The sequence below is a fragment of the Oncorhynchus clarkii genome, chromosome 32 (assembly GCF_045791955.1).
Source record: "Oncorhynchus clarkii lewisi isolate Uvic-CL-2024 chromosome 32, UVic_Ocla_1.0, whole genome shotgun sequence".
Taxonomy (NCBI): Eukaryota; Metazoa; Chordata; class Actinopteri; order Salmoniformes; family Salmonidae; genus Oncorhynchus; species Oncorhynchus clarkii.
In genome coordinates, this window is record NC_092178.1 from 36,650,200 (window position 1) to 36,676,444 (window position 26,245).

The following is a 26,245-nucleotide window of genomic DNA, read 5'->3' on the forward strand; positions in this document are numbered from 1 at the left end:
ACCACATGCGATCATCATTAATATCAGGATTAATATGAGGATGCTGAATTCACTGTTTTTATTCAGCAGTTGAGTCGCAAAATGAACATGGGAAATAATTACTTTTCCTCCATAATGAGTGTACTTGACAGCTGCCCTGATGATATTTTCCCTAATATAAACTCTGTTCAGGCTCATTGTCACCCTTCCAATGACATCATGCAGTGTGGAGAGACTTTTCTCAACAACAACTAGGATAAGAAATCGTCTTCGCACATCAATGACAAGCGGCTGGCTGAACCACTTCAGTTTGCTGTCTTTTGAGTGTGAATTGACAGATACATTGGATTATGATGAAATCATCACCATATTCAACTCAAAGCTTCGCCGTCTGCGCCTTGTGATGTAGGTCACGCCTTATGATATGTCTACTAAAGGTAAGGTACTACTACTATAGTACTACTGCCGGCCATGGTATAAATGGGAACATTGAATATAGACTTTTTTGTCCATCGAGATTAAAGTGCACCTGAAGATGAGTTTTATGTTGTTGGCAAGTTGGCAACTGGTCTAAAGTTACTGTCTTGTTTTAATATGCTGGGATGGGTAATTATTTGTATATGTAACGAGGTTGCTCCAAGTACTATGCACTAGTATAAAACAATTGTATTACTAAATAATATACGGTGCACATCGCAAAATAAATGTAATAAACAAGTAGAAAAAATGCCTATCCAAATTTTTCTAGGCCTATCCCCCCAAAACATTCTGGCTACGCCCCTGCTGCGAAGCCACAGTTCGAATAGTGCTCTCGATTTTGGTGTCCAGGTTAAGTTAGAAAGTTGCAGGAGCCTCTCTCACACACAGCCGTTCACTCCAACATGCAAGCTCCGCCCCCACTTGATGGTTTTTGCAACTGCACTTGAAGAAACTTTAAAAGTTCTTGAAATGTTCTGGATTGACTGACCTTTATGTCTTAATGCAATAATGTACTGTCATTTCTCTTTGCTTATTTGTGCTGTTCTTGCCATAATATGGACTTGGTATTTTACCAAATAGGGCTATCTTCTGCATACCACCCCTACCTTGTCACAACACAACTGATTGGCTTAGTCCACAAATTAACTTTTAACAAGGCACACCTGTTAAATGCATTCCAGGTGAATACCTCATGAAGCTGGTTTAGAGAATGCCAAGAGTGTGCAATGCTGTCATCAAGGCAAAGGGTGGCTACTTTGAAGAATCTCAAACACTTTTTTGATTATTACATAATTCCATATCTGTTATTTCATAGTTTTATTATTTTACAATGTAGAACATATTAAAATTAAGAAAAACCCTTGAATGAGTAGGTGTGTCCCAACTTTTGACTGGTACTGTAGCTTAAAATGATTAAGTAGATGCAGAGTTACTAATTAGCTAAAATGCTAAAGTTGTCCATGATGAGATTGGAACACGAATGGGGGGTGGACCAGTATGAGAAAAAAATATGAAAATGTATGCACTCACTATTGTAAATCACTCTGGATGATATCATCTTCTAAATGACAAAAATGTAAAAAACAAAAACAATTTCTATTTGTTCACGTTATGCACCAGATAAACCACCCTGCTTTTGTTTTTGCCTTAAGTAAATCTCTGTGTTATGTAACCACACCAATACTCAACATACTGTATCATACTAATTTGAGTGTCCTGGATTTTCATTTACTATGTTACGTCTCGTCTATGAGACCAGCCTGTCAACTACACTATTCGGTCAAGTTTCAACAGGTTACCCATTTATGGTAGCGTACACGCCCTCTGCGTGTAACAGGTAATGTACATCAGGAAGTTACTGCTCTGTCACCGCCATCGAAAATGTTTTAACCTGAGATTTTACAAAATGCAAATATAGTGGGTTTGATAACATTTATCCGGAATCATTTAGGCACATCTCTTTGTTGTTTTATCAGTGGACATGCGGCTCACAAAAAAATGCGCTCCAGCGCTCCTGGGAATTGTGACTTTGCTCCTCAACCTGTCAGGTGAGAGAACGTTCAAAACATTCTTTCAAACTTAGCAAGCAGGCGTTAACAATCAGTTGCTAATTATGTATTGAGTGTGGCCTCCCCATTCTCAATGTTGCAAAATATGTCGATAAACTGAAGAATTATATACTAAAGTGGTCACTAGTTTTTAATTTGATATAAACTACCGTTCAAACGTTTGGTCACTTGATAAAAATGGCCTTGTTTTTGAAATAAAAGCACCTTTTGTCCATTTTAAAATAACATTAGATCAGAAATATATTGTAGATATTTAATGTTGCGGGTACATTAAACAGCACCCACAAAATACCAGTCTCAACGTCATCGGTAAAGAGGCGACTCCGGGATTCCGAGTTTCAAAGAAAAAGCCATATCTCAGACTGGCCAATAAAAAGAAAAGATTAAGATGGGCAAAATAACAAACACTGGACAGGACCCTGTCTTTCAAAGATAATTCGTAAAAATCCAAATAACTTCACAGACCTTCATCGTAAAGGGTTTAAACGCCTTTTCCCATGCTTGTTCAATGAACCATCAATTAATGAACATGCACCTGTGGAACAGTCGTTAAGACACTAACAGCTTACAGACGGTAGGCAATTAAGGTCACAGTTATGAAAACTAGGAGGCCTTTCCACTGACTCTGAAAAACACCAAAAGAAAGATGTCCCTGTTCATCTGTGTGAACAAGCCTTAGGCATGCTGCAAGGAGGCATGAGGACTGCAGATGTGGCCAGGGCAATACATTGCAATGTCCAAACTGTGAGACGCCTAAAACCGCACTACAGGGAGACAGGACCGACAGCTGATCTTCCTCGCAGTGGCAGACCACGTGTAACAACACCTGCACAGGATCGGTACATCCGAACATCACACCTGCGGGACAGGTACAGGATGGCAACAACTGCCCGAGTTACACTAGGAACGCACAATCCCTCCATCAGTGCTCAGACTGTCTGCAATAGGCTGAGAGAGGCTGGACTGAGGGCTTGTAGGCCTGTTTTAAGGCAGGTCCTCACCAGACATCACCGGCAACAACTTCGCCTATGGGCACAAAACCACCGTCACTGTACCAGACAGGACTTGCAAAAAGTGCTCCTCACTGACGAGTCACGGTTTTGTCTCACCAGGGGTGACGGTCGGATTTGCGGGAACTTGCAGGTGCCTTGGTGGAAGAATAGGGTAACATCTCACAGCACAGAACTGGCAAATGTGGTGCATTCCATGAGGAGGAGATGCACTGCAGTACTTAATGCAGCTGGTGGCCACACCAGATACTGACTTGATTTTACATTTAATACATTTTAAACTGTTTCACAATTCCTGACATTTGAATCCTTTTTCAGTTCTGCCCACAAATTTTCTATGGGATTGAGGTCAGGGCTTTGTGATGGCCACTCCAATACCTTGACTTTGTTGTCCTTAAGCCATTTTGCCACAACTTTGGAAGTATGCTTGGGGTCATTGTCCATTTGGAAGACCCATTTACGAACAAGCTTTAATATCTTGATGTTGTGTCAATACAGTGCCTTGCGAAAGTATTCGGCCCCCTTGAACTTTGCGACCTTTTGCCACATTTCAGGCTTCAAACATAAAGATAAAACTGTATTTTTTTGTGAAGAATCAACAACAAGTGGGACACAATCAGGAAGTGGAACGACATTTATTGGATATTTCAAACTTTTTTAACAAATCAAAAACTGAAAAATTGGGCGTGCAAAATTATTCAGCCCCCTTAAGTTAATACTTTGTAGCGCCACCTTTTGCTGCGATTACAGCTGTAAGTCGCTTGGGGTATGTCTCTATCAGTTTTGCACATCGAGAGACTGACATTTTTTCATATTCCTCCTTGCAAAACAGCTCGAGCTCAGTGAGGTTGGATGGAGATCATTTGTGAACAGCAGTTTTCAGTTCTTTCCACAGATTCTCGATTGGATTCAGGTCTGGACTTTGACTTGGCCATTCTAACACCTGGATATGTTTATTTTTGAACCATTCCATTGTAGATTTTGCTTTATGTTTTGGATCATTGTCTTGTTGGAAGACAAATCTCCGTCCCAGTCTCAGGTCTTTTGCAGACTCCATCAGGTTATCTTCCAGAATGGTCCTGTATTTGGCTCCATCCATCTTCCCATCAATTTTAACCATCTTCCCTGTCCCTTCTGAATAAAAGCAGGCCCAAACCATGATGCTGCCACCACCATGTTTGACAGTGGGGATGGTGTGTTCAGCTGTGTTGCTTTTACGCCAAACATAACGTTTTGCATTGTTGCCAAAAAGTTCAATTTTGGTTTCATCTGACCAGAGCACCTTCTTCCACATGTTTGGTGTGTCTCCCAGGTGGCTTGTGGCAAACTTTAAACAACACTTTTTATGGATATCTTTAAGAAATGGCTTTCTTCTTGCCACTCTTCCATAAAGGCCAGATTTGTGCAATATACGACTGATTGTTGTCCTATGGACAGAGTCTCCCACCTCAGCTGTAGATCTCTGCAGTTCATCCAGAGTGATCATGGGCCTCTTGGCTGCATCTCTGATCAGTCTTCTCCTTGTATGAGCTGAAAGTTTAGAGGGACGGCCAGGTCTTGGTAGATTTGCAGTGGTCTGATACTCCTTCCATTTCAATAGTATCGCTTGCACAGTGCTCCTTGGGATGTTTAAAGCTTGGGAAATCTTTTTGTATCCAAATCCGGCTTTAAACTTCTTCACAACAGTATCTCGGACCTGCCTGGTGTGTTCCTTGTTCTTCATGATGCTCTCTGCGCTTTTAACGGACCTCTGAGACTATCACAGTGCAGGTGCATTTATACGGAGACTTGATTACACACAGGTGGATTGTATTTATCATCATTAGTCATTTAGGTCAACATTGGATCATTCAGAGATCCTCACTGAACTTCTGGAGAGAGTTTGCTGCACTGAAAGTAAAGAGGCTGAATAATTTTGCAAAGTTCAAGGGGGCCGAATACTTTCGCAAGGCACTGTATATCCACATAATGTTCCTCCCTCATGATGCCATCTATTTTGTGAAGTGTACCAGTCCCTCCTGCAGCAAAGCACCCCCACAACATGATGCTGCCACCCCGTGCTTCACGGTTGGGATTGTGTTCTTCGGCTTGCAAGCCTCCCCCTTTTTCCTCCAAACATAACGATGGTCATTATGGCCAAACACTTCTATTTTTGTTTCATCAGACCCGAGGACATTTCTCCAAAAAGTATGATCTTTGTCCCCATGTGCAGTTGCAAACCATAGTCTGTTTTTTTTTATGGTGGTTTTGGAGATGTGGCTTGTTCCTTGCTGAGCGGCCTTTCAGGTTATGTCGATATAGAACTCGTTTTACTGTGGATATAGATACTTTTATACATGTTTCCTCCAGCATCTTCACAAGGTCCTTTGTTGCTGTTCTCGGGTTGATTTGCACTTTTTGCCCCAAAGTACGCTCATCTCTAGGAGACAGAACGCGTCTACTTCTTGAGCGGTATGGCGGCTACGTGGTCCCATGGTGTTTATACTTGCACACTATTATTGTTTGTACAGCTGAACGTGGTACCTTCAGGCATTTGGAAATTGCTCCCAAGGATGAACCAGACTTGTGGAGGTCTACAATTTTTTTTTTCTGAGGTTTTGGCTGATTTCTTTTGATTGTCCCATGATGTCAAGCAAAGAGGCACAGAGTTTGAAGATAGGCCTTAATACATCCACAGGTACACCTCCAATTGACTCAAATGATGTCAATTAGCCTATCAGAAACTTCTAAAGCCATGACATAATTTTCTGGAATTTTCCAAGCTGTTTAAAGGCACAGTCAACTTAGTGTATGTAAACTTCTGACCTACTGGAATTGTGATACAGTGAAATAATTTGTCTGTAAACAATTGTTGGAAAAATGACTTGTGTCATGCACAAATTAGATGTCCTAGCCGACTTGCCAAAACTATCGTTTGTTAAATTTCTTGTTATGGAGTTGTTGAAAAACGGTTTTTAATGACTCCAACCTAATTGTATGTTTACTTCAGACTTCAACTGTATTGTGTATGTGGGTTTTTGGTAACAGGATGACAAGACCCTAGGCAATATTTCTTAAATTTACAAGAGGAAAATCATTCCTGCAAAAGTTAATATAAATGTTGATTTTAGTTGGCAAGGGTCTTAACTTCAACAATATAGTGTTTTGATGTATTAAGACTTTCTGGTAGATGTTTCTAAAACCCTTTTCCATCTGCTTGATATACCTTACTTTCAAAAAAATGTAGACTCTTGCATTTTGGTGTTCATGGGTCCTTTTACATAGCCAGTTGCTACAAAGCAAAATTATTAAGCTTTTCCGCTTTGCTCTGTAATATGAGTAGTATTTTGATTGCAATAACAATTTTCTTAATTCATTAATATTGATAAATATAAACATGATAATATCTGATTACTTTTTCTATATATTGTGTAACATAATATACTCTACAGGTATATCAAAGTTTTAAAGTTGTTGTCCATTTTTTACAGAGAAATTGGTTAAATTGCCTACTATGCCAATCACAGCCCTCTGTTTACTCGTATCATTGCACATCCTGCTAATCACCCGCAGAGGGCGAACATTTTTTATCTATTTTCTCATTCACTCTGTTGGTAGCCTCGGCTTCCAGTATCCAGTACGGAAAAACGTAGTGGAACATTCAATTAAATGGAAATGGTGCTGTACTGAAAGACCAGTTGAAAAACGGAGAGGGCTTGGGTTGTGGGCCGAAATGCACCGCTGCCTTTTAAATACGTCACTCATTGCTTCAAGGCACACCCACAGAACTGTGCAAACGTACCTTTGTCTGTTCAAGAGTGTACAAGAACGTTTTGGGGTAACTTGTTGTTCAGTACAAACCGTTCCGCAAACTGAATGCCCCCAAATTAGCAGACCAGAGCGGCCCCGCCCCTATTAGATAAAGGGAGCCGGATGTCTCGCTTTCGCTTCCGTCTCTAGATACTCTAACTTCTTTTAAAGATATAGATCACCCAAATTATAGAATGACATATTGATTTCCTCAGCCTTTTTGTCCATAGATTGATTACAGGGTAATATTTGTCCCATAACTTGAATTGGATTTGTGCCACAAATACTCAAACGTTAGCATGTGGAAACCGTGCCAAGGAATTTAAACCAAGGCATGGATTGCTTTCACACCTTGTCCATAGACTGCTTACAGAGTAAGGAAGCCAATGTGTAATTTGGGTGAACTATCCCTTTTTAAGCCTCTTTCTGACAAGAACTTCTACAGGCTTTCATATACAAGGTGAAAGCCTGGTAGAGGATACTCTGTTGGTAATGCTTACAAATTATATTATAACTGTAAAAGTATCAGATCCCCACTCTGGAACTTGGATATGCCAGTAGAGTATATTTCATTGTTTGGTTATGTTATTAATGTTGAATTGTTGATATGCTATTCAAAGACAAAAGAGATCCTACCATGGTAAGTTTGGGCATAGACCAGTCATCTGACACAGGACTTGATACAGCGTACTTCCTGTCAATTTGAACGTAACAGAAGGGCATTTCCATTAAAAATGACCCATGAGGGCCTCAAGTGGCGCACGAGTGACGCAGTGGTCTAAGGCACTGCATCGCAGTGCTAGCTGTGCCAATAGAGTTTCTGGGTTCAAGTCCAGGCTCTGTCGAGGCCGGCCGCGACCAGGAGACCCATGGGGTGGCGCACAATTGGCCCAGCATCGTCCGGGCTAGGGGAGGGTTTGGCCGGCAGGGATGTCCTTGTCCCATCGCGCACTAGCGACTCCTATGGAGGGCCGGGTGCACAGTGTTTCCTCCAACACATTGGTGCGGCTGGCTTCCGGGTTAAGTGGGCATTGTGTCAAGAAGCAGTGCAGCTTGGTTGCGTTTCGGAGGATGCACTGCTCTCGACCTTCGCCTCTCCCGAGTCCGTACGGGAGTTGGAGCGGTGAGACAAGACTTTAACTACCAATTAGATGCCACGAAATTGGGGAGGAAAAGGGGGTAAAACAAACAAACAGGACCCATGAGCACCAAAGTTGATTGGAACATGTCAAGTTAGGTGACATATGGAAGCTAATAGTCTATTTTTGGGGAATTAAGGCCTTTTTCAATCATTTTACATCTTAAAAATGAAAGATTCCTGGATAAACAGATGGAAAAGGGGTCTTAAAAGGTATCAGAAATACTTCAAAACACTAACGTTGATGTAAAGACCTCTGCCAACTAATATCAACACTTGTATTTTAGTTTTTACATTTTTTTTATATACTTTCTGTAAGTTTAAGAAATATTGCTTTGTGATTCTGTTACCAAAAACCCACACATCTAAGATATTTTCTAATTTCTCTCCTTCATGAAGAGGCAGGATAATGTAGGTTCACAGAAGTAACAAGTAATGCCAGACCTACCAATTAGTTAGTGATTTTACTCATATACATTTTGTTTATGAATTATTAAATGATTAAAACTCGTAATTCCGTTACCAAACGGAAATAATTACTGCAACTGAATTGGCTAAAATGGGAAATCAAAATAGTCACAAACCACAGTTGGCATTTTCTGTTGTCTGGTGGTCAAACCACAAGAGTTTTTAAATTGTCAAGTCTGGACAACCCCTCCCTCTCTCTCTCTCCCTCTCTGCCTTTCTCACTCTCCAGTTATTGTCACCTCTCCCAGCTCTTACTGACACCTACCCATGAGCCCCTTCTCTTTCCATTTACTGTAACCAGCATCCTCAACCACTGAGCACCGAACGTCCATGGATGTTGAATAGTAGTTGCAATTTGGTCCCTTCCTGACCCCGATGTTAATATCTACAGACGGACCAAACTATCATAGGCGTGTTTCACAAGTTTGGATGGCGTACCGGTAGAGTACAATACAGAAGAGTACAGTAAAGAAGTAGAGTACAGTATGTTGTACTGGGCTCACTGTACTCTGCTGCACTCTACTGAACTCTACCCTACTGTGCTGTATTGCACTGTACTCTACTGTGCTCTGCTGTGTGATGCCCAAACTTGTGGAGAATGACATTCATATCCATAATTTGGCATTTCTGATTAGTACAAACCAGGAACCCATTACCATAATTCCGTTACCAGGTGTAAATCCAATTGACTTGCTGTAGTTCAATAACCAAAATATATATTTTTCAATCATAGAATGGGGTGTCAAACTTTCTGAAGATATCTTTGAATCTTAATTCGGAGCAGATATTTAAGAGTTTTTGGAAAACGTGCTTACATAAAAATAGATTTGACCATATTTCCGTTACCAAAGTTTACATCTGCACAGTTCTTCCACTAAATTAGTTTTTGTAACATTTTCAGTGGAAATTGTTCAAAGTAGGCCTTGTGCATAGTTGTATGGTTTGTTAAACTTTGAAATCAATGGTTTTTGATTGGTTTACATTTTTTTAAAGTGAAAGCGTAATTCCGTTATCGTGGAATTGCCCAGAACCTCCATTCATATTTTCCTTTGAAGGAACATGTAGTGTTCTGTACGGATGTGTATTTGTGAAATAACTGGTGCAGCCTTAAGTCCAGACATGACAATGGGTTCTAGCCTGCTCCCAATGTTCAGTGAAACTTAACTACTATGTCACTGTTTTCTAATCTTTTTTTCCATGTATTTCTGTTACCTTTAGTTAATTGACTACAACAACAGTTTTCCTACTCAATACAATGACATAGTAGTGAACTAGCCTTTTCAGTTTGGACTTTGCAAAATATTCAAAATAACCTTTTCTTCGTTCTGTTCACTCAGAATGTCTGCGCATGACTGTCCGCCCTGACAAAGATGCTACTGTGACTGTGTCGTCCTCACTGCTCCTTCCATTGGAACAGTGTTCCGTATGCAAGGTCAATGGCACTGAGAATGACACCCAGACGACCTGTCACTCATCGCTGGCCCTGGTCCCCGATGAGGATGTCACCTTGCTCTTCAACTGCACTGAACCACCACAAAGTGCTTTCGTCATCCAGATCCACAGGAAAATCGGTGAGTCTAGAGAAACTTTGTAGTATTGGATTTCATTTTAGACTGCGAGCTCAATTCGATCAAACCAGTATTGCTGTATTTACACAGTCAAAAATATGTACAACACAGGCAGATGCTTCAGAATTTGACATCCTGGGGTGGTAGTTGTCAGCGAAGATGCTGCATAAAAACAGCTAAGGCTACCTTTTAGATCTGGCCCCAAGAGTGAACCGTTAAGCAGGTTTTGTTTAGGTTTCTTCCGGTCTTACCTGTTATGTGATTTTATTTTACCCAGAATGCACCAATGACACCTGCAGCCCTGCCACAGGTGTGGCTCAGCCTTCCCTCTTCTCAGAGTTCATTAGAACACTCGTCTGGGACCTAAGTGTGCCGGAGAAGACCGTTATGAATTTGGACTTCCCTGTTGACAGGCTGAAGGAGATGACTGAATCAGAGTTGTGTCAAGATGGCTACCAGTACACTGTAACCAGGACCAACACTGAACGAGAGGTCAAAACTCAGACATACTGCAAGAATGGCCTCGTGGCTCACCTTCATATACCGAGCCAAGCCACGGTGTCTTTGCAAGTTCCAAAAGGCAGAGAGGTGGATTCCTCTATATTCACGGCCAAACCCATAAAGAAACGTAAGCTCTTTCAACTGTTCTGTTCATGTCTAACTCTAATGTGAGAAGTGTATGTACAGTGAATTATCTTTTGTTGAAATATCAGATCTATAAATTAGTGTTTACGTTTCAAATTTTCCTCAGAGAGCCGGATGATCTCCGTGACTCCAGAGCCAGACACTATCGTCACCATCAGCAGAAACACCAAAGCCAAAGAGTGCAGTGTGTGTGTTGGGGAGGGGCCTACCTGCAACCCCAAAGAACTCGTCCTGAGAGCTGCCCGCAACACCTCTGTGAAGTTCACCTGCCCACAGCCACAAGATGTCTTCAGTGTGGAGATCAACAGAGAGATTGGTAAGATGCCTCAGACCCATTTTCCTGGCCTCAACAGGGCCCTGACCTGACTTCTAATAGCATTTGATTGAGCATGCCTAACACAATGGACCCAATGAAATAGTCTCGACAGTGCAAAAGCTGCTCATCTGTTAGCTTCACTAATACAATGTTTTTCCTCCTCCAGATTGCACAGAGATCACCTGCAGCGGGAACATCGTCCAGACGGAGTCCTCCCTCTTCCCAGACTTCAACAGAAACTTCACCTGGGACCTGAAAGTACCACCTGGCCTTTCCTTCCAGCTGGACTTCCCATCGCCGGGAATGAGACAGATTCCACCCTCTGAGACCTGTCCTGACGAGCATACCTACACCATCATCACGTACCAGCGCACCGGGCTCGCCACCATCGGCATTTTTTGCCCAGGCGGCAGCATCACTAGGATCCAGGTGTTGTACAAGGGCCGGGTGTCCCTGCAGGTCCCTAGGGATAGGAAGCTGGAGCCGCTGGATTTCAAGGTCACCGTCGGACCGGAAATTAAAAGTGAGTGTCTGGCAGCTGTTGGAGGAGCCATAAAAAATAAATGCCTGTTGAGGTCACTGAGTTCATCTCTATTAGCTTGTATGTATTCGGTAGACCTCCCTTTACAGAATTTGTCATGTCATTATACCTCATTTAACCCCTTTCCTTCCAGTGCTGGCTGTGGTAAAAGTCAACCTACCTCGAGGGGTGTCAGATACAGACTTCCTCTCAGCCAACTACCCTAGAGGTTTCCCTGATGACGACCTGATGAGGTGGGACTTCACGGTGCCCGGCATGCATAACTACACGGTTAACTTCCTGAATCACACAGAGTCTCTTTGCCAGAAGAAGGAAGTGATGGTGATGTACCACAAGGCGCGTGGGAAGGTGGGCATCCAGAAGACCCTGGCGGACCCCCAGCCAACACACAGGCAGGGCAGCTTCACCATGACCCTATTTAACTGTGAGACAGACAGGACCAAACCGGGCCTGTCCCTCAAATTTAGGGTCTCAGTGATGAGGAGCGGCCATCCAGGTACAAAGGCTATTGGCAATCATAAATTGTTATGACATGATTTGTGTTGTAAGATAAAAAAATGCTTCTTTATTCTATACATGCAATCTGTTAAACCAACCCTAGACTTTTCCAAACCAACATAATACTAATATTTCCATTCTAAATGTTTAAAAAACATATTGTAGCCTGATCATTCATTCATTCAATCAATCAATGAAATTAAATGAGTGGTGATCGGTGACCTATTTCTCAGAAGATGATTGTGCCTGTGTGTCTTTTATTCCCTGGTCAGTTCTCTGCACTGTAAATCTGTCTGAGGATGAAGGGCTAGTCCTCCACTTTGAGAAGAGGGGATCTGACCCCTACTGTGAGATGAGGAAGGACTCTGTGCTCCAGGAGAAGATCACAGTTCTCTCAGGGACCAAAGCCAGGCTTTCTTTCCTGGACTGTCCAAGTGAAGACCTACGTCTGACAGCCGTAAAAACCATAGGTACTGTAACAATACATACATTAGCGTTGCATGTATTGCTTCCAAAACATAGAAACCACTATGGACAGTATCTATGCCATTCTCACTTTTTTTAACCTTTCATTTAACTAGGCAAGTCAGTTAAGAACAAATTCTTATTTTCAATGACGGCCTAGGAACAGTGGGTTAACTGCCTGTTCAGGGGCAGAATGACAGATTTGTACCTTGTCAGCTCGGGGGTTTGAACTTGCAACCTTCCGGTTACTAGTCCAACACTCTAACCACTAAGCTACGCTGCCTAGTGGTTAGAGCTTCTTATTAGAGTATATTTGTGACAAAGCTAGAACAAATGGTCTTTGTGTTTTGTTTGTTATCTAAAGATGTGATGGACTAAGAATATGAATGTATGTAAACCCATTATAATATCTCAAGCCTCTGTGGATCTATTCCAGGATGCCGGAGTTTAGACTCGTGCTCCGTGACTGGGACTCTCCTTACGGTCCCTAAAATGCCGACGTGCCTCCCTACGCTACTCCAAAGCTTCACCTGGCACCTCATTATCCCAGTATATGGCACCGTGGATTTACTGTCCCCCACAGGAAACCTCAGGCAGTCCCTTCCAGGACAGGAGTGCAATGGCAGTGTCTCCCTTCACATAGCAGAGGGTGATGGGTCCTCCATTGGCTACTTCTGCTCCGAAGGCATCATTCACAAAATTCAAGTGCACTCCAACGTCTCTATTACTGCCACAGCGAAGGACCTTAGCCTGATTCAAGGGCCTTTCCTCAATGTGTCATTCAGTAAAAAAATCTCAGGTATGCTAACTGGTTTCGCAGTTGTTTTTTTTCATTTTTTAAAAATATTTTAAAGTAACTATCCAGTGAAAATCTCACTAAACAGTTCTGTTAACTCATACCCAAATAATGTTGTTGACTCATCCTGTACCTCTATTGGTGGTATAAGCCCACACCATTCTGTTGTTGGGGGTACACCACCACCATTCCAACACAGAAAAGCTGCTTTTTAACATAATCAATTAAACAAAATTGTACGGGAAACAATTTCAGTCATTTTGTAGTTAATTGTAGGTCATATTTCATAGACGTCTGGAAACACTGGACAGTTACTTTAATACTCTCTTCACTTACCTTTTTATGGTTCCTTGTGTAACATCCACAAGAGGGCACAGACATACAGCAATGACGAGGGGATTTGTTTTAACAATGGTTTGAATGGGAAATTACATTCTCACTCTCTTCAACCACTGTGTTCAAACTGTATTGAAAATGTATTGTTCTTCGTCACTTCCTTTTGTCCCTCAGACAGCATCATATATACAGTCCAGCCCGGAATGGGTTCCCCTGCCCTCCTGGCCACCCCAAACTGGCCCAGCGGCATGAAGCCATACTCCACCGTGTCCTGGATCATCAATCTGCCGGGCCACCTCCAGGCCGACCTGCTGTTGACCAACATCAGCCAGCCCAAGTGTGGCAAGGGTCACACATTCATCAAGGTGCAGACCCTGGGCTCTCCAGAGGAGCTATTGAGTCGAAGGGAGGATAAGGAGGCAGAGGACAAGCTGATGGTCCCTGAGAGCTTCTACCTCAACATGTCCAACTGTATGCCGGAGAACGGACACTTCAGTGTGCTCAGCAAGGTTACCCTGCAGAAGACTAGCCGTAAGGGACCTATTTGTAATGTTACGATAGAGTTGTGACCTAATATGTTTGCTAAGATATCTGCATAATTCTAGCATTCGTCTCACAAGACCTTTTTGGTTATTTCAACAACTCTTAAGTGATCTAAAATTTGAGGGCAAAAAGAAAACAATAATAGTTGTTTTAATTGGATGTCTATATCGTAAATGACATCAATACACACATATGGGAATTATTAGGGGTACTTGATGATCTCATAATCATCAACACAGTTGACTCAGCTTGACTCAACTCAGAATATATGTTCATCCCTCTAAGTGTGAAAAAAGCTCAGCGATATGTCAAGAGATGGAAGAGAAAATCACAACTTTCTAGGAAATAAATATTGCGCTCTCAATCAAAGCCTAATAACTCAACTTCTCTTTGTGTCAAAGCAGGTGTTGAGATATATCTCTACACACACACAGTGCCTTCGGAAAGTATTCAGACCCCTTGAATTTTTCCACATTTTGTTACATTACAGCCTTATTCTAAATAGTTTTTTTCCCTCAGCAATCTACACACAATACCCCATAATGAAAAAGCAAAAACAGATGTTGATACTTTTTGCACATTTGATAAAAAACAGAACTATCTTATTTAAAGTATTCACCCCCTTTGCTATGAGACTTGAAATTGAGCTCAGGTGCATCCTGTTTCCATTGATCATCCTTGAGATGTTTCTACAACTTGATTGGAGTCCACCTGAGGTCTATTCAATTGATTGGACGTGATTTGGAAAGGCACACACCTGACTATATAAAAGGTCCCACAGTTGACAGTGCATGTCAGAGCAAAAACAAAGCCATGAGGTCGAAGGAATTGTCCGTAGCGCGTCGAGACAGGATTGTGTCGATGCACAGATCTGGGGAATGATACCAAAAACATTCTGCAGTATTGAAGGTCCCCAAGAACACAGGGGCCTCCATCATTCTTAAATGGCAGATGTTTGGAACCACCAGGACTCTTCCTAGAGTTGACCATTAGGCCAAACTGCATAATCGGGGGAGAAGGGTCTTGGTCAGGGAGGTAACCAAGAACCTGATGGTCACTCTGACAGAGCTCTAGAGTTCCTCTGTGGAGATAAGAGAAACTTCCAAAAGGACAACCATCTCTGCAGCACTCCAGCAATCAGGCCTTTATGGTAGAGTGGCCAGATAGATGGCACTCCTCAGTAAAAGGCACATGACAACCCGCTTGGAGTTTGCCAAAAGGCACCTAAAGACTCTCAGACCATGAGGAACATCTATTTTGGTCTGATGAAACCAAGATTGAACTCTTTGGCCTGAATTCCAAGCGTCACATCTGGAAGTAACCTGGCACCATCCCTACTGCCACCATGGCAGCAGCAGCATCATGTGGGGATGTTTTTCAGCTGCACGAACTGGGAGTCTAGTGATGATAACCTGCTCCAGAGCGCTCAGGACCTCGGACTGGGGGGCGAAGGTTCACCTTCCGGACAGGACAACGACCCTAAGCACATAGCTTAGACACATGCAGAAGTGGCATCGTGACAAGTCTCTAAATGTCCTTGAGTGGCCCAGCCAGACCCCGGACTTGAGCACGATCTAACATCTGGAGAGACATGGAAATAGCTGTGCAACAATGGTCCCCATCCAACCTGACAGAGCTTGAGAGGCTCTGCATAGAAGAATGGGAGATACTCTCCAAATACAGGTGTACCAAGCTTGCAGCGTCATACCCAAGAAGACTCGAGGCTGTAATCGCTGCCAAAAGTGCTCCAACAAAGTACTGAGTAAAGAGTGTAAATACTTGTGATATTTCAGTTTTTTTATGTTGAATAAATTAGCAAACATTTCTAAAAATCTGTTTTGCTTTGTCATGGGGTACTGTGTGTAGATTGATGAGGTGGGGAAAACAATTTAATCAATTTTAGACAAAGGTTATAACAAAATGTGTTAAAAGTCAAGAGGTCTGAATACTTTCTGAAGGTCCTGTGTATGTATAACAACATTTTAATGAAACTGCATGCAATTCATGTGTGAACCTTAACTCTCAGCATGTATTACTGTCTCTAGTACATTTGAGAAAAGCAACGCAATACATCAAAGATGAGTGTTTTGAATTGTTACAAGGAAGGGTTTATAATGTCTATGCAACTGTGTTCCAGCCTGCTCATACGCCAGCACCTCATTTCATTGCTACTTGCAGCTATATTTGTCTCATTCTTACCATATGTAATCATGATTCTCTCCTTGTGTGTGTCTCTCTGTAGAGCTGCTCCTAAGCGGCATCCTGGGTGCTGTGGGAGCAGTGCTGCTCCTTATGCTTATAGTGCTGACAGTCTTTTTGGTGTTCAGGTGAGAACACCTGCCTCACCAAAACAATCCATATATAGCTTTGATGTTGAGGTCATTTTATGACTTGCCCCTCCCCCCTCCCCCATAGTGTGATGTGTTCTTGACTCAACCATTTGTATTCCTCTTTCGTGCTTTGCAGGAAGAAGAAAAGAGCGATGGTCAATGAGGCTTCCATCTGCATAGGGAAAGGGAATATCTTCATCCCAGGCGATCATGTGTTCACCAAAACTCGGTCGGACAGCGAGTCTCACGTTTACGCCTCCATCGAAGACACCATGGTGTACAGCCACCTGTTGCGCGAGCCCAGCTACGTGGGCGCCATCCAGGACCACTTCCAAGGACAGCCGGTCGACACCTATCGGACGTTCATGGCGCTCCAGGATGGAGTGCCAGAGATCACAGAGACAGCTGCAGACCATGAGCCTGAGATGGACGAGTATAGACCTTTCCTAGACCCGTCGGAAACCTTCATCCCGTCGAGACCTCGCACGCCCATTGACCGCCAGGACAGCATGGGCTTCATGGACCGCAGGATGGTAGACAATGAGCTCTACACGTTCAAGAGCACTGGGGACATTAATACGATTAGACTGTCGGGGGCAAACCAAATCCTAGATCCAGGGACCTTCATCGACTCGAAGGGGGAGGAATCCATTTAGCGTGAGGCGGTACTGTGAGATGGACTACTGTTACTCATTTCACATAGGTCAATGTGTTTCAGGTTCACTGCAGTGGAGAAATGGGGTGTAAATGTGCCTTTGCGTAACATTCAGGGAGTCTGTATTAGTGGTGTTGTGCCTACTGCACAAGACTATCAGACAAATTACTATTACTGCCTTTCATTGGAGCCTGAGTTTGTTTCCTCCAAGCTCCTAGAGAGTAATTTCTGAAACGGCACACGGTGCTGCTCTTCTGTGTTTACATTACTGGTCTACTTGGTTTTTGTGTATTTCTTGATAGTATTTTAATAGTTTGATATGCTAGTATATCTTGAATGTTGCCCTGGACACTGGTGTGTTATGGGTTTAAGAGCCGGGCTGCTTGTTTTGTTTGTTAGTTTTGTACCTAGCGTTGTTTATGCCTTGTGGCAAGGGTTTTTCTCTGTAAATATGTGTTTTTATAAATTTCTCTGCCAATTTTTTTATTTTTATAAATTCCTTAGACATTTTGAGTGGTCTGAGTACAGTGTGATATTGTGAATAATACTGTATCTAGGATAGATAAGGGAATCAATCCAAAACAATATTGCTTCAGAAGGTGTCTTATTGTGATGGGAAAAGTGACATTCTTTCATTCTTTGGCTAAAACCTGTGACCTTTAAAGTCCTGGCTTGTAGTTTGTTATAACCACAGGAACTTCAACCACGGAAGGCAGGATGATTGTATGGCAGGTTTTCATTGAAGTAGTTACCAAGAGGGACTTTTTAAGGGAAACAACCAAACCTTTAGCAAGACGCCAAAGGTCAACAGATTGACAATCCTCTTGCGGTAATACAATTTTGTCTCATCTCTGTTCAAAGGTTTAAATGTTTTATTTTTTTTAAAGTCACTTTTCCCGCTACAAGATTTGATACATGTTAAATGAACGTGTAATAGTTGGGTTTTCAATGTCTTTACATTTTCTTAGACAAGCCCCTATTATAATTTCATAATTTTTATTGAGATTTTATGTGTTCAGGCTAGACATCTTGTGATGAAAACAAACAAGTATTCAAAGGGCTAGCACTCTGAAATAATTGTTGTCAATTAGATAGGAAAGCAATCTATATGGTAAGGTAAAGATCTCATACTTGTGCAAATTCACATGAAAATGTGTCATTGTCATTGGGACAGTTTCGCCGGACACAGATTAATCCTAGTCCTGGATAATCCTTAATCTGTGTCTAAGAAACCACCATGTTTTACAAAGAATTCTCCAACATTTTTGATAACCTTATCAGCTCTAGAAAAGTGTCAGTAACTTGTTCCAAATGTTAAAAAATATACATTTTCAGGGGTTGAATTTAAAACCAAAGCGTACATTGTAGAAAAGAATACATGGTAGCGAACAAAAAATATAATTCAAGCATGGGAAATGCAACTAACAAATGGCGCACCTTAGACTATGTTGAACTCGCAGACAGAGGCCTTCTCCTCACGACAGTTCTTGTCTAACCATTTCCCACCAGTGGCCTCTGAGAGGATGACACAGTTCTGGGAACGATCTGTCTTTGGGGATCTGGAATCAGAGTCCCAGTTCTTGTAGAGGATGCTGTTACCCGTCTGATCCATCCAGTTGCCCTCAGTCACCATGTCGCTGATGCCCAGCCAGATCTGCTCGCCTGGGCCGATGCTCTGGTGGACGTAGTCGCTGAGCTGGTCGTTCTGGTCCTTGGACAAGGGGGTACCGAGTACACCCCCCATGTCAATGCAGTCGTCAAAGGCTGTGTGGTAGCTTTTCTTCAGCGGCTCAGCCAGGAAACACTTGCCATGAACCTTGACCCCTTTCAAACAAACTGAGGAGCCAAGTGAAAATTGTAGTGTCAGAGCGTCTTTAGAAGTGTTAAAACAGAAACCGATACTGTTATTTATGTCCAAAAGTTCCTGAACAATACCAGTGTGTGTGAATCTCACCTGACTGCAAAGCCTGTTGCTCCTTCATAATATTTAGATCCTGAACAATGTCATTGATCTGCTTCTGCAGCTCCTCTATGGCTGCGCCTTTGCCTTCATCTGGAGCATGACAGAACAGAAACGGGGGAGGGGAACAGGATGGACGCAAAGATGACGCAAAGTTTGAGCAATAGGCTACTGCTCCAGTGAGGTGGCAATGCCAGATGTGTTGCTTGAAATTATTGATGTGTATTGCAGGCAATGTTCTGGCAAGACTAATAAAATCCTATTTTACTCAAAATAGTTAATCTATGAGAGCTGTGTGTAACAAACATTTAATTTCTCTCAGATTCAAAATGATTGATTTAAATACAATTTCAACACTTGACATAAATATCATTCTGACCATTATATAGAGTGCGAGGCACCCACCACCTACCCTTTTTAACCATTTTCTTCATAGGGAAAGCCTGCTGGAATGAGCAGTTCACCAAGAGGAGTATTCCAAAAACCAAACAGGTTCTTCTGAACTCCATGGTTAGGTCTGTTGTTGAATGACTGCTTCAATGTGGAGCCTAGCAATTTATGTCCCCAAGTCCTCCACAAAAGGAAAAAAACAGTGTAATTGAAAACTGCTGCCTGGAGCTGGAGCTGTCCAACCTCAGAACCTGATACTCTCTCAGTCCCAGACATCACATGCACTGTGACATCCTTATCTGATTTCTGGATGTCCCAGTGGTCCCACCCTGTACTTTGAAAAAGAACAATAGGGTGTAGTGGTTCTAATTTGAGTCAAATGGCATCTCTTACCTCACATTATGGTCAACTAAAATCATTTGTCTTTGGTATTATTGCCATGCAACTTAATTTCTTTGCTTTTATTTTTTATTTTTACTCAGGATCTTGGTCAGGTTTTTAAATGGTGAAGTAGTAAACATTTGTGTTTCTTTGGACCGGTCTCCTCTCTGGCAAAGTAGATCATATGCTCCAGGCCATGGTTCTTAGGCAGTGGAAATGGTCCTGTCTCACATCTGCTCTTTTGGATGTGCACTTTATGCTCCTCTGATGAATCTGACACGTGTTAAAGGACAATAGGACACAGTGACTATTGCCGTCAAGAGTATCTACTCAATTACAGAAAAAGATATTCAGTTATAGAGGTATGCAGTATAAGTACTCTACGGTTTTAACTTCACTTAAATGCTGAACATTCGTGTAATCCTGACCAATCTGGAAGACAAAAGTAAACTCAGTAGTGGTAAAAAAAACATGTTTGTCATCTGCCACCTCCACCTTAGTTCAGCACTCAAGTAAACATCATTAACCTTTCATCAAAATACTCATACAGGTCATTTCTATCGGTGATTCAAAATGTCCCTGCTTTGAAGTGTAAGGAAGACAGACACATTTAACACTGTTGCATAAACCTAAAAGTTGTTTTTTTAAATTAAAGCCTACTTTCTGTCTCTTCTTTCCCAGACTCTCCTTCTGGAGAAGCTCCATGAGGGCTTTCCCTACCCGTTTCCCTGTCTGTAGAGATATACAACAGAGCATAGAAATATGTGTGTGTGAGTGTAACTATACTTGTGGGGACCAGAATAGTAGACGAACAAAAATTGTCCCCACAAGGTTGAATACTATTTCTAGGGGGTTAAGGTTAGAATTAGGTATAGGGTTCTGAGCTAGGCTTAGTTTTAGGGTGAGGGTTAGCAGCTAGGGTTTGGTTTAGGGTTAAGGTTACGTTTTCAGGTTAAGGTTAGGGTACGGGTTAGGTTTAGGGGTTACGGGAAAAAAGGATTTTGGATGGGACTGAATTGTGTGCCCCCACTAGGTTAGTTGTACAAGACTGTGTGTGGGTGTGTGCGTGTAGCGTTCTCCGGTATACAGCACCTGTATACATATACATTGCATTGCATTCACATAAACCAAATAAACTGTACATTCACACACACTTCATGAATTTCCTCTGCACAAAATTCCCCCAAAGGGTGTAATTGTGTAAACAACTTTGTGATGTGCTGATAAGGTTAAACCGTGATACAGCTGAACATTCAATGCTAATACGTTTGTTGGGGTGAGAGAGGACAGATGATATGAAGAGGAGCGCAGGCGTCCTTTCTCACCTTTGTCATCTCAAAGATGCTCTCTGGGTCCAGGCTGCCTCCCACCTTCCTGATGCAGTTGACCGTCCCCTTGTGTGTGACAGAGATGATCAGGCTGGCCACTGAACACACCTTCTCCTACAGTGTGGCGTACACCACAAATAAAAGACAATGACTAAATTGACAAAACTCATCAAAGGAATGAAATTAACGAAAACGTGTTTCTTATACGGTTAGCATAGGTTGTGTACTCTGCAAACAATGTGTCCACTCCGACAATGAGAACCGGAAGACTGGAATAATAATACTGAATGCCTTCAAATAAATGACTTTATCCAAAGTAACAAACATTGTAGATTAGACATTCTAGGAATTAACGGTAAATGTACTACTGGTGATATGTAATTGGGAATTGAAATACACTAACAATCAAACGCAAACAATTCACTCAATGAAGTTATGAAACAATTAATGAGCGCAAATTGGCAGGAGAGAGCGCACTGGCGACGTGCAGCTGGGCGCATTGTCAATCCAACGTCTGCATTGGCCATGCAGCATTTATGATGATGTGGCCTTCGCAGAAGTCAGAGCATTAATATTTCTTGCGCTTCGCAGAGCTGTTGTAATATAAGTGAGTTTGTGTCCATACAGGATGGCCTCTGAATGCCTCTGGAGGCTCAGCAATTGCGTCAAACCCTCCACATGGAGCCTCCCTCCTACCACATTTTTGGATCAAGAATACATTGGTTTAAGCATAAATAGGCTTTTAGTCTAGGCCTGCGCAATTGATTAGTTTCCTGAGATGGGCGCAAAACTCGACTAAAACAATCTCGGTTGACTAATTGGGGTCAGCCCTAACTGAATCATAATAATAAAGATAAAACGAATTATAATAAATACGAAAATACATACTTTAAAGTTTGAAAATTGCATCAATGCTGAATAGCGAGATGCAAACAGTAAATTTGGCCGTGACAACGTTCTTCTCATCTTTGTCCACTACAATATTAAAACTTGTCCCCACGGATGGCATTCCCCTTTGTCTGCTTCTTTTCACTATACTCGTTCACCTGTAACTTTCGTTTTACTTAAATGAAAAAGGCCTATATATTCGCAATCAACAGCAGCCTAGGTAGGCCAAGGTTCATTTCACTCGCTCTCTCCTCAGCAGCAGGCGTACGTGAGGTGAGCAGCCGAAACCAGTTTCAGCTATACGTTTTATTTAGTTGGAATTGGCTGACATAGATAACGAGCTCGCGCAGTTCTCATCACCTTACACATTAAATTAACAGAAGATGGGTCCAGTCCGTAAATCAATTTTAATTGCACATGCCCGAGGCCTGTGGCAATTATATTGAACAAAAAATATAAATGCAACATGGAACAATTTCAAAGATTTTACTGAGTTAGAGTTCATATAAGGAAATCAGTTAATATAAATAAACAAATTAGGCCCTAATCTATTGATTTCACATGACTGGGAATACAGATATGCATCTGTTGGCCACAGATACCTTAAATTAAAAGGTAAGGGCATGGATCAGAAAACCAGCAGTATCTGGTGTGACCAATGTTTTCCTCCTGCAGCAAGACACATCTCCTTCCCATAGAGTTGATCAGGCTGTTGATTGTGGCCTGGGGAGTGTTGTCCCGCTCCTCTTCAATGGCTGTGCGAAGTTGCTGGATATTGGCTGGAACTGGAACGTGCTGTCGTAAACGTTGATCCAGAGCATCCCAAAAATGCTCAATGGGTGACATATCTGGTGAGTATGCAGGCCATGGAAGAACTGGGAACAGTTTTAGCTTCCAGGAATTGTGTACAGACCTTGCGATGTGGGGTTGTGAATTATCATGCTGAAACATGAGGTGATGGCGGTGGATGAATGACACGACAATTGGCCTCAAGATCTCATCACGGTATCTCTGTGCATTCAAATTGCCATTGATAAAATGCAACTGTGTTAATTATCCATAATTTATGCCTGCCCATACCATAACCCCACCGCCACCATAGGGCACTCTGTTTACAACGTTGACATCAGCAGACCCCTCTGCAGTTGTGAAGCTGGTTGGACATACTGCCATCTTCTCTAAAACAACGGAGGTGGCTTATGGTAGATTAATGAACATTGAGTTATCTGGCAAAAACTTCGGTAAACATTCTAGCAGTCCAGCTAGAATGTGCAATGGCATATTGCACGTTCCCTCAAAACTTGAGACATCTGTGGCATTGTGTTGTGTGACAAAACAGCACATTTTAGAGTGGCCTTTTATTGTCCCCAGCACAAAGTGCACCTGTGTAATGATAATGCTGTTTAATCAGCTTCTTGATATGCCACACATGTCAGGTGGATGGATCATCTTAGCAAAGGAGAAATGCTCACTAACAAGATGTAAACAACTTTCTGCACAACATTTTAGAGAAATAAGCTTTTTGGGTATATGGAACATTTTGGGGATCTTTTATTTCAGCTCGAAACATGGGACCAACAATTTACATATCAAGTTTATATTTTTGTTCTGTGTATATCAGACCCGGCCAAGACCTGAGACAAACGTTTGTATTTAGGAAGGATCCTGCGATCTTGGAATTTCAGGTCTGTTGGACCGTGAAGACCTATACCTGGAAAAGAGTGACCTATGCCTAGCCAATCGGAATGTCAAACCCGAGCAGATACTGTGGCAGCATACAGAAAGATAGAAGATTGTAACAGTCTAATCTAATGACAGTGTGGCAAACCAGGCAACATTGATCATTATGAAGTGTCCTGGATGTTGAAATAGGAGTGCGTTAGTGTAAACATTTGACATTTAGTAATATAGCAGACACTCTTATCCAGAGTGACTTACAAATAGTGCATTCATCTTAAGATAGCTAGGCGAGAAAGCAACATATCACAATCGTAGCAAGTACATTTTGTCTCAACAAAGTATTTATGTGTGGCTGAAATAGCTGAATCAACTCATTTGAAGGGGTGTCCACATACTTTTGTATATATAGTGTAATATAATTACCGGCAGGCGTACTATGGGGCTACTTGCACTCAAACCATGAAAAGGTCAAACCAGAGGGCAAGACGCAACACATAATTTAATGCTGCAATATAATATTTCACCCATAAACATTGAGCAATGATTTGACTTACTTTTGATATTACCCTAATAAAGTAAAGAAACTTTTATGAAGGTTTGGTGTGGTATGGCTATTATTAGGCTTAGCTACTGCAGGCCTATGAAGGCAGAGAGCACCGGAGCACCAACTGACTCAGGTTGAGCCTTGAGGTGAGGAAGGATGTTTTAGGCCTACCAGAGTTGCTCCTTTAATCTAACAATACAATGCTTATCTTTATAAAACAAAATCAACGAATTTGCCTCCTTCTGTACGCCTACATCTGTATAGCAGTAGTTGCCTATCTGACAAGGATAAAGAATGCATGCCGGGAACATATCTCTACCTTTCCATCCACCTCTCTAGGGCTAGGCCTAAACTTCTCTTCCTTTATATTCCTTTTTAAAATATCAATATCATGCAGTAGACGTCTAGGCCTATAGGCCTATGTGCATGCGATGCCCTAATGCATTTAACGCTCAAATCTCTAACATCTGAGGTGGACAATTACTGTTTAAGGAAAGTAAAAAACAATAAAACAATTTACTATAAAGTTTTTAATATGCTACACATCGAAACACAACAACGTTTTTTTGTTCTAGGCAGTTTAAAGGTCATGTAACTGTGGATCATTTTGCCAATATCGCTCGTTTATTGATGGCGCTGGCAGCAACCCGTCTGAGATTTCTTTCTCTCTCTCTTTCTACTCTCAGGTCTAAACGGGTCTCTCGGATCTGAACTGACACGGGTCTGTTTGGGTTTACTTTCCCACGGGTCTTACTGTTCTCGGGTCCATTTGGAACTTTACCACAAAAAATATATATATATATGTCGGTCAGGTGGAAAAGCCACGGATCCATTTCTGAATGGGTCCAACTTTTTGGACCTGTGAAGACCTCCACTTTGAGGTCCCGTTGCGGTGTCAGTCACTCACCAGCACGACCACATAGAGCACCCAGCAGTGTTCCCCAGGGAAAATGCAAAGGCATTTCAGGTCCACACTGTGTCTGTTGTTGAACAATGTGTACAGGGTGTTGCTAGACTCCATGCCCAGCTCATCACCACCCAGACCCCCAAACTCTGTTGTGGCATTGGCAGAGCTAGGATGGGGACAGGAAGAGGGCGATTAATCATAGATGACTCGTTACAACACTACCTCCAGAGTCCCTCATATTAGAATTATACTGTACTCCACCAGAAGCAACAATGCACTCACCAATCAACAAAAAAACTCCAGGTAGCCCTCACCTGGGACAATTATTTCACGCAAAAAATTTAACTAAACATGAGCATTAAGCAATATCTTTCAGAATGAAACCTACCAATAAACCATGCATTATATACACCTTTTCGGCAAAAAGGCATAGATAAAAAATATATATATTCTTCTTATTATACCTCAGTGCCTGAACCTATTTAGATTGTTCCTGGATCAGTGTACAAATCAACACAGTTCTACCATTCGATTCTACTGCACAAATTTTAGTATGTTTTTTTGGACCGTTTGAATTGGTACTTTGTAGCGTTTCAGACATGTAAATGATTTAGCTTCTTACGCATTCAAACTCAGATTTTGGGGGGGCAGATTTTTCTTCGACTACTGCTATGTTTAATTTGGACATATTTCTATGAACAAAATAGTAATAGCTATTTCTCAAAGGCGAGGAAAATAGATTTACTAGGACTACTTTATCGTGCAGTGGGAATTTAAATTGACTTAGCTACAGAGCCCAAAGACCGGCAGATGGCGATATTGAGTAGTTTCATCTTACCGTCCAAATGGAATACATGCAGCCAGCTATACACTCCTATCCCCCATGGACTGGTTCATACATAAAACATGTATTCCTCAACTTGATTTAATGGCGAGAAAGCGGTGGAAATATGCGTACTTTCTTTGTAAAACACCACTTTCCACAACCGTGCTAGAGTGCCTAATGCCTAGGAATGCTAGTCCTGGTGTGTAATCATTAAGC

General features: G+C 42.0%; 2 protein-coding genes across 2 annotated transcripts; one reads left to right on the forward strand and one right to left on the reverse strand.

The window, feature by feature from the left end:
• The first annotated feature begins 1,818 nt into the window (after positions 1 to 1,818).
• Positions 1,819 to 20,510, forward strand: LOC139392407 (CUB domain-containing protein 1-like). The gene is made up of 11 exons (XM_071140379.1): positions 1,819 to 2,006; positions 9,770 to 10,003; positions 10,278 to 10,628; positions 10,752 to 10,961; positions 11,128 to 11,484; positions 11,636 to 11,998; positions 12,273 to 12,470; positions 12,902 to 13,264; positions 13,772 to 14,128; positions 16,383 to 16,467; positions 16,607 to 20,510. The coding sequence occupies exons 1-11, from the start codon at positions 1,940 to 1,942 to the stop codon at positions 17,124 to 17,126; spliced, it is 3,105 nt and encodes a 1,034-aa protein (XP_070996480.1). The 5' UTR covers positions 1,819 to 1,939; the 3' UTR covers positions 17,127 to 20,510.
• Positions 18,564 to 19,656, reverse strand: LOC139392408 (tetranectin-like). The gene is made up of 3 exons (XM_071140380.1): positions 19,498 to 19,656; positions 19,080 to 19,178; positions 18,564 to 18,961 (listed from the first exon to the last, which is right to left on the reverse strand). The coding sequence occupies exons 1-3, from the start codon at positions 19,592 to 19,594 to the stop codon at positions 18,564 to 18,566; spliced, it is 594 nt and encodes a 197-aa protein (XP_070996481.1). The 5' UTR covers positions 19,595 to 19,656.
• Positions 20,511 to 26,245: the final 5,735 nt, after the last annotated feature.

What these genes read in the sequence shown, in the direction of transcription:
- LOC139392407 (XM_071140379.1), top strand. Translation starts at nt 1,940, where the DNA reads ATGCGGCTCACAAAAAAATGCGCTCCAGCGCTCCTGGGAATTGTGACT. An exon ending in GGCCAAACCCATAAAGAAAC is followed by an intron (nt 10,629 to 10,751) that starts GTAAGCTCTTTC and finishes AATTTTCCTCAG; the next exon opens with AGAGCCGGATGATCTCCGTG. An exon ending in CGTCGGACCGGAAATTAAAA is followed by an intron (nt 11,485 to 11,635) that starts GTGAGTGTCTGG and finishes CTTTCCTTCCAG; the next exon opens with TGCTGGCTGTGGTAAAAGTC.
- LOC139392408 (XM_071140380.1), bottom strand. Translation starts at nt 19,594, where the DNA reads ATGGAGTTCAGAAGAACCTGTTTGGTTTTTGGAATACTCCTCTTGGTG. An exon ending in GAAGAAAATGGTTAAAAAGG is followed by an intron (nt 19,179 to 19,497) that starts GTAGGTGGTGGG and finishes GTCATGCTCCAG; the next exon opens with ATGAAGGCAAAGGCGCAGCC. An exon ending in GCAACAGGCTTTGCAGTCAG is followed by an intron (nt 18,962 to 19,079) that starts GTGAGATTCACA and finishes TTGGCTCCTCAG; the next exon opens with TTTGTTTGAAAGGGGTCAAG.